Source organism: Polypterus senegalus, chromosome 9, assembly GCF_016835505.1.
Source record: "Polypterus senegalus isolate Bchr_013 chromosome 9, ASM1683550v1, whole genome shotgun sequence".
NCBI lineage: Eukaryota > Metazoa > Chordata > Cladistia > Polypteriformes > Polypteridae > Polypterus > Polypterus senegalus.
The window spans coordinates 113089524-113101905 of NC_053162.1; the positions used below are offsets into that span (position 1 = coordinate 113089524).

Genomic DNA, 12382 nt, shown 5'->3' on the forward strand with positions numbered 1-12382 from the left:
GGGTCAGCTCAGGTTGGATCGTCCTGGGTATGATGTTAATCTCCATCCATCCCTGCATGTAGGCCCTCCAATCTGCAGGGAAAACTTGGGAGTTTGGTGGCAGAATTAGCACTCCAACCACCATAAAAAACCTCACAGTGTGGTGCAGAGGTATTTACCCGTTACATGACTGCACTCGGGTCCTTATCTGGATCCTGAGTTGGTTTGTCGTGTGGTGGGTGCCACAATACACACTGTATCAGTGTGTGCTCCTAACCCTCAGGTTGGACAGTTTGGAGACAAAGTCAGAAAGGCGAGATTGAATTGGTTTGGAAATGTGCAGTGAAGAAATGCTAGATATATAAGGAATTGGATGGTAAAAACATGCTGAGTCACTGCTTTTGTTTAGTAGATTAAAGAAACAGAACAGCAGAGGATGTCGTGTCTGAGTGAATAAAAGTAACTAGTTTACTCCTAGTTTCCTCTTGGTAGACATTTATTGACATACATTTAATTAGGCAAATCTAATTTTACAGTTTCGTGGTAATATGACATTATGATTTGTATCAATTTTAAATGAACTTGGAATGAATCACCTTTAAATCATTGAAATAACATTACCAAATACCAGTATGTATTTTGAGCTGCAGCCGTGTATGAAACAACAAAACTAACTCCCATACCTCATCCCCCTGGTCAGTGTTGATGCTTTCTACATTATGTGGGTAGCCAAGCTAATTATTTATAATACACAAACATCTCTCCAACTAGTCACTTGAAGGCATTAAACATCATCAGTGTTTTGAAATAGTGATGTGACATTGTGAATTTTTAAGACACAGCCCTAATAAATTTGATAAAGGATAAGTATCTCAAAAGATCTACTACAGAGTATATTACAGTATGCGATGAATGTACATTGTATTAATTCCTGCAGTTATAAACTCAAAAATATGATTGGTGATTTTTTTCATATATATAAATATATATGGAAAAATTGATGCATAAAAATAAAAACGTAATTTGCCATGTTAAAAGTTAACAAACAACTTTAACAATTAAATGAAACTTTTTCAGTTTTACTGATGCATCAACAAACCTGGATGCAAATTGCCTCTTTTGAGCCTTTAGTTAAAAGCCATGAAAAAATTATATATATTTATTATTTTTATTTATAAAATGTGTTATTTAGTATCATACACAAAAAAAAAACACTTGATACTGATTTCTTACAAAGTAGAAATTCAGATCTCACAAAATCTAGGAAAGAGATCAAACTTATAGTATATGAGCTACAGAATGATGTCTATTGAAACTTAGATATCTACAGCAAAATTAGAAAACAGAATTACAGCTGTAGGCCTAGAAATTGACCAAATATTCAGAGCATAGTGAGATAGAGTATGTGTGAAGTTCTTTTATGGGAAAATGTTTTATATATTCTTGCTGAACATTGTGCAAGAGAGAGGCAACATGTTGAATATTGGTTGGGCATGCAAGTAAGAATTTCACTGCCCTCTGTATACACAACAATACAACATATATTACTAGATTTGTACCATTATCATTTTTTTTTTTACTGTTGTCTAAAGAAATGCTCATTAGTATATATCATGAAGTTCAGCCTTTAAATGAATTAATTGCATACAAGTAACTTTGTCCATACTTTCTCCTAGGTACTGCTGTGCAAGACATCTTTACGTCCACATTTTTAAATGAAGAACATTTGTATCCAAACTTTTGTTGATAATGATGACTGCCAGAAAAGTTCAGTTGAAATCACATCTTGTCTAATTATTTGGATTTTTTCATTATTTAGTATATTTTGAAATAAAATTGTGTTGCTTATAATTGCACTTTATCACATATCTGTTGAACACTGGAGATTTAATGTTTTTTTGCACCTGTAAACCTAATTCATACAATGTTACTGTCTGTGACTGAACTCAGTTTTCTCATGATAATGTGACAATTCAAGACTTCCAGTAGTATCCGAAAATGCAAGAATCAAATAACAAGTGTGCTCTGATGTCATCTGTTACATTAACCGGCAACAAGTTAAACAAAATGGTCGTTTAATTAAAAAAAATAAAAAATGTGCAAGCCCTAACTGGGAGGATTTCATTTAAAAACATATGTAGGAGTAAATACAGTACTGCTCCATCCCACAGCTCCTCTCCCTATCAATTCGGAAACACCGCCCTTCCTTTGCGTCCTGGACCTTGGACATTTCCCCGCACACCCTTCTTCTCAAAGCCTTACATTCCTTCACCTCATGCCTTTTCTCTCACCTACAAACCCCAGACACCGTACATTGCACTGCCCAATATTTCCCTAATGAAGTTGACATGCCCTGGTTAGAGTCTTTCCTTTCCTCTGGAACATGTCCTGAAACACTTTGTCCTCTGTGCTTTCATTTCCTCCTCAAAAGCGGTGGCCTCCGTGCACCTTGCATCTACTCAGAATAACTTTTATTTGTGAGGGTCAGTTCCCCATATCTCTCTGGCTAAGGCTCCTTCCATTAAATGAGTTGAGTTAGGTCCATGGGTAGAGCAACGTATCGATAGGACTGATTGGCTATATGTTGCACCTGCCGTTTTTGACACCCCAGATCACCTCGTGACTAAGGTTTTACTTCAGATTGACCTGCCAATCGTCCGTTCCCTCTGTCACCGTCCACTATCTCTTTGCTCGCTACAAACTGATTTGTTTCCATGGCTCTCCTGTATTCCTGACTCTCTCGGGTCACAGGGGAAAAACGACTTCGGCAGGATCGCTAATTGTGAACCCCTAGTGGTTTTCCCCAAGTCCTCTTTCCGCCCTTGCTGTGCACAATATCCTCTCTCCCGAGGCTGAACTCGGAATTGCAGCTGTACATAAAGAACTTGTTGAAAGAGGGGCTATAATCCAATATTAATATCAAATATTCGCCTGTAAACTCTCCTATTCTGCCTGTAAAAAAAGGTTGATGGCTCTTGGCGTTTTGCCCAAGACCTCAGAAAAGTTAATTCTGCTATTTTTCCTAGGGCACCGATTGTCCCTAATCCTTCCACTATTCTGTCTATGATTCCGACAACAGCTCTTTACTTTTCAGTAATTGACTTAGCAAATGCTTTCTTTTCTATTCCTGTACATCCTGATTCTCAGTTTTGGTTTGCTTTCACTTTTCAAAACCATCGTTGGACATGGACCGTTATGCCACAAGGTTATACAGAGGCTGCTTGTGTATACGGTCAAGCGCTTGCGCAGAATTTAGAAGTATTTTGGCCAAACAGAGGAAGTGTATTAATACAATATGTGGATGATTTGATGCTGTGCAGTGACACACAAGATGCATGCACGCAAGATACTGAATTTCTCTTGGGATATCTTGCAGAAAATGGACACAAGGAGTCCAACGCGAAGATTCAGCTAGTTCAGACGACTGTTAAATATTTGGGTCATGAGATAACATGTGGTACCAGAGCTCTATCCAATGATCGCATAAATACCATCCAAAATCTTCCCAGACCGGTCACAAAACAACAGGTTATGTCTGTATTGGGCATTCTTGGTAACTGTTTACAATGGATTCTAAATTTCTCTGAAAGAGCACAGCCTTTACAAAATCTTGCTAACACCGCTGACCTTCCTCTTTCTGGTCAGATACAGTGGAATGAGCAGGCTGATAAGGCTCTGTGTGATTTAAAAAGTGCATTACTTTCTGCGCCAGCTTTAGGACTCCCTGACTATTCTTGTCCATTCACTCTGTTTGTGGATGAAAAGGGGGGATATTTGAATGCAGTACTAACTCAGCCCCATGGAGAAAAACAAAGGCCAATTGCCTATTTTTCGAAAAAATTGGATCCAGTGGCTAAGGGACTTCCAACCTGTCTCAGAGCAGTCGCAGCCACAACAGAAGCTGTGCTAGCCAGATATAGTGCTCATAAGCCCCCTAACAGTAAAGGTGCCTCACGCTGTACACTCCATTTTACTACAGGCCAAAACTTCACATCTCACTACTGCTAGGGCAATACACTATCAAAATATACTCTGTACTCTATCAAATGTCACAATTGAAAGATGCTCCACTTTAAACCCAGCCAAATTCCCACTGAAGAAGAAGGGGAGCCACATGACTGTCATGATGAAATCACAAAGGTAACAAAACCAAGACCTGACCTGCAGGAAACTCCATGAGAAACAAGGGAATTACTTTACGTAGATGGGTGTTCTTTGCAATTGGATAATGGAACGCTCTCAACCAGCTATGCAGTGGTCAAAGGTGACCACTTACTGGAGGCAAATCAAATCTCTTCAAGCTTAAGCGCACAAGCAGCTGAATTAATTGCCCTCACTCGAGCATGCCAACTATCTGAGGGGAAAAAGCATAACCATCTTCACACACTCCACGTATGCTTTCGGGGTCTGCCATGATCATGGAGCATTGTGGAAGTTAAGGGGATTCAAGACCAGTACTGGCAAGCCCATCCAACATCAAAAATTAGTAGAATCCCTCTTAGAAGCCATAACAACCATCACAATCGGCAATAGTCAAATGCCAAGCTCATTCTGGTAAACAAGATCCCGTCAGCCAAGGAAATGAACAGGCTGACTACTTTGCTAAACAAACTGCCTGTAATAAAACACCAGTCTCTTTATTCCAATAGAAAGATGACAAAGACCCTGATAATCAAATTATCTCTTTACAGAGCGCAGCCACGGACAGAGAAAATAGAAAATGGTCCAAAGAAGGATTCCTCTCTGATGGGGTCTGGACCCATAAGAAAAATAACAAACCTTTCCTCCCAAAAGCTTCTTTTCCAGGAATGGCAAAAATCGCACATGTCCTGGACCACTCAGGAAAGAAGGCAATGACGCAAGATGTTGAGCCACATTGGGAAGCCACAGGTTTTTGCACATATGCAGAGCAATTCTGCAGACGCTTGTGCACTATGTCAAAAATTTAATGTAGGTAAAGGTACCCAGGTAAGTCCCGCCATCACACCTAACCCAATGGGTCCATTCGAACATCTCCAAATGGACTTCATTGAATTAACACCATCTAAGGGCTACCGTTACTGCTTGGTAATTGTCGGTGTTCTGCAGATGGGTGGAAGCTTTTCCTTCTAAACATACAGATGCCAAAGCTGTGGCAAAAGCCTTAATAAAAGAAATCATTTCAAGATGGGGAATACCACAGAAACTGCAGACTGATAATGGTACCCATTTTGTGAATTCTGTAATAAATGAATTGACTGACTGGCTCCAGATAGATGTACATCATTACTGCAAACACCATCCCCAAAGTGGAGATATTGTAGAAAGGTGCAATGGCACCCTAAAATCAAAATTGGCAAAAATCTGTGAGCAGACAAACTTGACTTGGCCAGACGATCTACCCCTGGCTTTAATGGAGTTGAGAGGAAGAGGAAGTTGGGACTATCGCCATTTGTAATTTTAACTGGACGTCCCATGCCCGTTGGCATGGTTGTTGGAAATGTCACTCTGCATACTGTGGACAATGATCTTCTCTCCAGTCTTACAGGTCTCCGAGCCTCCCTGAAGGAAGTCCATGAGCAGGTTAATCAGGCCTGGAGAACCAGTCCTCAACTAATGGACTCCCCGATTCCCCTGGATCCTGGTTAGAGATACTCGAAGTAAGCACTGGCATCAGCCTCACTGGAGGGGACCATTCCAAGTGCTGCTATCAACACCACACGCAGTTAAGGTCGAAGGACTGTGTTATGGTGTATAAAATCTGTACATTTTGGTTTCCATTATATTTTGTTTGAGACAAGACAACAGATGAACTAAGACAAAGTAAAGCAGGTTGTCTTCCCTTACACCTTACTTTTATAACACTTGTTCATAGCTTAGAAAGAATGCTGAGCTGATACCTCAGGCTATTGATTACTTTATGGATAGACATCTGGAACAACAGTTTGGTTTACAGCCTGAGAAAGGAAGAACTGAGGCAATATCAAAGAACTTTATTACCTGGGGAGCAAAATGTATCCATCATATTAACAGCCAGCCATTCAGGTGAATGTGTTGTGAGACCAAGGCATGACATTTCATAATAAATATGCCTTGGTTTGAAAAGGAAGATAGAGAGAAGCAAAGATGAAGAAGGAGAAGAAGAGGAGGAACGGACGAAGACGGCCCTGGTCGTCAGAAAGGCATCGTGAACATCGATTGCTAAATCAAACGCCTCCCTGGGACATTCATCCTTGTCATCTGCAACTTTTTCGTAAGCTTTTTCTAAAGACTATATATATTCAGACTTTCCTATCAGTACCTATTTTCTAGTATTCTTTGTTTCTGTGGTGGTATTATTATTCTTGTAATAAATACCATGCTGCTTTTAACTTTAAATGCTTTGTCTTAATGTCTAGAGTGATTGAAGCAATAAGTTAGATTTCTTTGAGCACCTGGTGACAGCTGGATTTTTGCCATTATTTCTATGCTGCAAGGTTTATAAGGCTGAGAGTGAGAGTGCTACTCAATAGAAGGGACAATACGATAAAGAAGGTTTTCTTGGCTGATAAATGGCCTATAGTCAAGAGTGCTGAGTCTTTGTATGTTTAAATGTATTCTTGTAGACCAAAAGTAATATTTGGGTCTGAGATATCACTAAAACATTGTATGTTGTTCGTGCCGAAAATAAGTAAGTCTCTTGAAGTGCTGAATGACAGGCTGTTATTCCTATAGCACTTGTGTGGTTCAAAGTGCTAAGGGTTAATCAGCGTGTGTGTGTCATTCATAGGGTCCTGTTGTGGTTAGGGTCTATGTGTGTGTTCATCTTAAAGTGCAACAGTAGACCAACCCGATAACGAACTTGACGAGAACATTTACCCTTGAGAAAACAGGTAAAGGGTAAGTAGAGTGAAACACTACGATAATACAGACTGCCTGCCTGGATACACGCCTCACATTGCAAGAAATGGCACTCTTGACTCTATTACTGATTTACCTCACCTTTTCCGTTAACGTCCACCCTGGTTACCTTGACTTTTCCCCTTGGAACCACCACCTCAGTCCAGGTTGATTTTTGTTTCATCGTTGATTGTGGTTCTGGACGTCAAGTCCAATGCGTCTGATCAGATAAATATGTTTGCGTAACATCTTCCATGACTGGCGGAGGAAGCTACTTGGGAGGAGGATATGTGGACACCTCTGATGACTGGTGCAATCTGTGGACGTTGGTATTTGCTAATACTGGAACACGACTGGGGTTACGAACCATGGCAGGCTCTACAATATAGACTTAAGACTCGTTTTTCTATAATTAAGGGTCATAATAATGACAAATGCTCAGAAAATAATTGTAATCCACTTGTAATAATGCTGAAAGATACTTCTTTGCATGACTCGGGTATATATGTTTTAGGGGCTTACGTCTCGGGCACCGATCCCTTCGGGCAGTTTAGTATTCAGGTTACCAACCCCCCTCTGCCTGCAACTCTTACGACTCCCTCCTCTTCCTCTAATACCACTCCCATTGTTCCTCCTGTCCCTCCTACCCAACCGCCCCTTCAACCAATTACTTATCTAAATATCACCACCCTTTCCTCTACATTCTCCATAGAAACCAGATACGGTGACCAGAACCAATGGCTGCAGTGGGTCCTCTATTCTGCATGACAGGTAAACCAATCCAACTGTTATGCATGCTCCACTGCACGCCCTCACCTTGCCACTACCCCATTTCCCTTAACTGACTCCTCAGACCCCACTGTCCTTCCCTGCTTGCTTTACCTATTTACCACCGCCTTCCCTCCAACGGATCCCAAATGTAATACCTTAAATAACCTTTTTCCCCCATTTCAACCAATGACTCCCCCTATGTTCCATGCATATGCTGCCAATTACACCTGTTTTACCCGTTCTTCCACTAATACCCCCACTGTCTTTCTTGGTAATGTTCCCTCTCACTGGTGCAACATTACATATAATGTGACCATGCTCAACAATAACTCTATAGATGGGCCCCTGTCCTCTTATAATATCTCTCTAGCTTGGTTTACCTCCCATCACTCTCCCCGTGCTGATGTATGGTGGATGTGCAAACCTTCTCAGCTTCTTGGTATACTTCCACTTGACTGGTCTGGCTCTTGTGCCCTAGTCCAGCTAATCATGCCCTTCCATCTGCTCCCACTCGGAGGATCAGTCCCTTCCCTCACCTCTCATTATCTCCATCGTATTTGCCACACACTACAGTCAGTGGCTAATTTCTCTCTTCATGGTCCCACCATTTATTTTGATAGCATTGGAATTCCCAGGGGAGTTTCTAATCAATACAAAGCCCAAGATCAGGTGGCTGCTGGGTCTGAATCTCTGATTCCAGCAATCGCTATTAACAAAAATGTAGATTGAATAAATTATCTTTATTATAATCAACAGCGGTTCCTTAATTTCTCAAAAGAAGCAGTTGAGGGAATACACGAACAGCTCGATAAAACCTCCCTTATGACATGGCAGAATAGACTTGCCTTAGATATGCTTTTAGCTGAAAAGGGTGGCGTGTGTGCCATGTTTGGGGGCACATGCTGCACCTATATTCCCAACAACACTGCCCCTGATGGCTTCGTTACTCAAGCCCTTGCCGGCCTGACTGCTTTCTCCCTCGAATTAGCAGAAATTTCAGGTATTGATCACCCATGGGACGAATGGTTCTCCTCTGCTTTTGGCTCCTGGGGGGACTGGTTCAAATCGATCTTCGTATCTCTTTTAGTTGTTTTAACTATACTCGTTCTCATTGGATGCTGTCTCATCCCTCTTATCCACTACCTTTTTCAAAAATATTTCACAGCATCCATCACCAAAGCCTACTTTCTACACATTGAACGAATGCAGCCTCTTTTTCATTCCCTGTCTGATTCACATCAGTTCCTCGATCAGGAGGATTCTGTGTGACCTCCATCTTTTGTTCAAAAGGGGAGAATTGTGGAAAAAAGAAATTATTATGAACAAAAATGTAGTTTAAAAGACAGTATAATTTCTGTCTCTTATTCTGTTCCCTAAATTCTTGGGTGTAACATTCCTTCAATGCCAGTTGCATCCTTGAATGTGCAAATAAGCCACTACACAGAAAACAAGAACAGCATGTCTCAAAAGGTAAAGGGAAGTATGCCTATCCACAAAGATGACAAATAGCTGTATTTTGGGCAGACTTTATATGTGAAGAAGTAATCTTTTAAAATGCACGCTTTAAGGAAGAGTCTTATGACTCATTAATAATCAAAAATGCTTGCTTAAATTTTAAGCTAGAAGTGATTTTTTATCTAAGCTGTATGTCTGCTACTCAGGATGTTGGCATGATGTGTACGTGATAGCTGACTTATAAAAGTCTGTAAGAAAAAAAGGAATGAGAGATTCTGCTAGCGCTGAGTCCTGAGCTAACAGGCCTGCGGAGTCTGGCTACACACCAAGACTCACAAAGAATAGAGGTGTGTATTGATTCAACAAAATTTGTCCTATCTTCTGCTGTCTTCTCTCTTTGAACCCATGTCCACACTAATTATCCAGCTTTAAAATAATATCCACAGTTATGCACACTCAGTCCACATGCACACAAGGAGAACATGCAAACTCCATACAGAAACTGACCAGGATAGTAGTCAGACCTGAACTCATGGCACTGAAATGAACAAACTCATAGCCAATTAAATCCACAGAGAAGTCATTGACAAGTGATGAGGCTCTGGTATTCGCTCTCAGTACTAGAATGGAAAGTTGACTGATGGATGAAAAGACCAGTAAAATCCACAGATTCAGAGGACGGTTGCAAAGGGGACCTGCACATTGCACACAAATCAGCACTTGTCCCAAGCCAAATTTAGGAATGCAATGTTTTAAATAATATTTAACAAATATACCTGCAGACCCCAGCACACCCCATCAGTGCTTGACAAACCCCCACCTGCACTGTCTAACATGTTTGTTGCTTGAAGGTTGATGCAGGGAACATTTAAAATTGGCCACTGACCTGGTCTTGCTTTTTTTTCTGTCTTCTATCCTCCAGAATGAGCGTGCTACACCTTCTGATATGCAACTGGAGAAAGTAAATTTGTTCTTTTAATCTGGAGAAGGGAGCTAATGCAGGACGATCAAAGTCACTGCTTGCTTGCTGTTTTTTGTTTGCTGAAGTGACAACTCCCATTTGAATAAATGCTGAGGTTATTCCTGTCTTCACTACAATAAAGTTGATTTTCTCTGAAACCTGGACTCTCTCTCTCAATAAAGTTTATGGTATGGTAACACCCCGGTAATAATTTCTCCATTTTAGGTACAGTGTGTATATAAATGTAATTTCAATCATGATGTATACACCAAGTTTATTATACTTAACAAAAACTTAAGTCAAAACTGAAACTATTACTAAAAAAACATTTCTGTAAACGGACGGCACTGATCGAGAGACTGACAGTCATCTTACAAGATCAGCATATTGTTACTGAAGAATCACTTTTGCTTTAAAAAAAGTCATTTACCAATAAAGTAATACAAATCTTGTAAAATTCCTGAGTTGCCAGTGTCTCTACTGAACTACAGCTAATGGGTGAAGAGAGTTTGTCAACTGGTGAAAAACTAAACACACTAATGTGTTTTTATTTTATATTTATTAAATTATCTTTTTTTGTTTATCTTCACAGCTGATAATACCTGATATTGTGAAAATAATGTGGTATAATCAAAATAGTTGAAATATCATATTTTTGTTTTTAATATCAGTGATATCATATATATTGCATACCAGGAATTTTTTTCTGCCTTGCATCCAAACCTGATGGGGTAGGCTGATCCTGATCCTACACTGGATAAACAGGTTTATATAAAGTATATATTGCTCCAAATCTCAAATGCTGTCTCTGTCGTTTTGTGGCTGCCCATACACTCATTACCTACTCTTGCTCTGGACATTAAGGGTTTACTGTTCTTATGCATGGGTTATTCAAGTCTCACTGCCCCTAACCTTGACATTACATGCTTGTGTTTCTTTGTTTCCTACAATACAGCTAGGTGGGGTCTGCACACTGATTCAAGCCTAAGAGTCCTGTTTGTCTTAAGGCCCCATGATTTTCATGATCACACCTGTCAGAACACAGTAGAATTTAATTTTTGATATCTTTTCAGGCCTGCAGGTGGCAAAATTCTGTCTATAAATCGTATGTGCCTGAGATGAAATCAGAGATCAATATGACTGGTAGAAAATTACAAAGCCCAGTATGGGAGATTTTTGAATGCAATATTGAAGGCATTCATTATAAGCACATTGTCTTGGAGAGAGATATGTTGTGTGGTATAGACATTTAGAGTAAAAATAAATCCTCAAACCTTAAAAGTCACCTAAATTTTATTACAAATTAGCCAATTCTGGGCAATAAAAGGAAAAGATAAAAAGTATCAACAGTCAGTGCATATTTGTTCAGCATAAATGACAGAAAATATTTTTAAAAAATTATAAAATTGTTTAAAAATGTTCATATTCTGTATCTGATTTTGATTATTCTTGCTTTTACCAGACAAAAACAAAACCAGATAGTAAACGATTTAGTGTAAGCTGTTAAACTCATATCCTAACCCTTTAAGTGTACAGTTCTGTGACACAAAACTAAACTCTGTAGTAGCTCTTTAACCATACCATAATTACTAAAACTGAAACTTATAGATATAAAAATAAAACAGAAATGTCTTTGTGAATTAAAAGCAAAATTAAAACTAAAAATACACGATAAAGGAAAACTAAAACTAAAACTAAACTGAATTTCCAAGTAAGGTCACAAAAAATATAGAAATAAAAACTAATATAAAAAGGCAAAACTGTAATAACCTTGGTGGAGCCCTTGTCCTCTTCTGATTTTTCTGAAAGTCGAGTGAACTGGGAAGTTCCAGACGGGAGGAAAAATTCTTGGTGATAATAAAACAGTGTAAAGATTATGAATGTTAAGGACGTGAGTTAGTACATTCCCTAGGAAACGAAGAAGTCTCTTAGAGGCTTAAAAATAAAGGAAGGGAGTGGGAAGAATAGATAAATAACCGAACATTTTGTGATCGGGAAAAAGCACTGTTGCAGAAGGGCAAGACTCTTTGCTCTAATGATCTGGTTATATCCTGAACTCAACAGGTCACTCAGGTAACTGATCACCTAGACAGCGGTAACCAGCGGCCTTCAGGTGAAACTGTCAGTCTGCTAATCAGGTTGATCGTCCCGGAGGACAGGAGGGATCAGGCGTGAAGCGACAATTGAGGCTGGTTTAGCAAAAAGAGTGCGGAAAACTCACTAACCATGGGGAAAACTAATAGTAAACTGGTTAAAACTCCTTTGGGAAACCAAAAGCCCCTGGTGGAAGGATCATTTTCGGGTATCACAGAATCCAAGTAAGGGGAAGGGAGGAAATTGAATATTAAAGCCGACTGA

The 12382-nt window shown here is 39.7% G+C and overlaps 1 protein-coding gene across 1 annotated transcript in view; it reads left to right on the top strand.

Annotated features, from left to right (window-relative positions):
- Positions 1–2297, top strand: part of LOC120534890 (putative ATP-dependent RNA helicase TDRD12) — a 441334-nt gene extending 439037 nt beyond the window's left edge. Inside the window, exon 16 of the mRNA XM_039762402.1 lies at positions 1656–2297. Within this exon, the coding sequence (XP_039618336.1) occupies positions 1656–1726 (71 nt within the window). The 3' untranslated portion in view covers positions 1727–2297. The remainder of the gene's footprint in view (positions 1–1655) is intronic.
- Positions 2298–12382: the final 10085 nt, after the last annotated feature.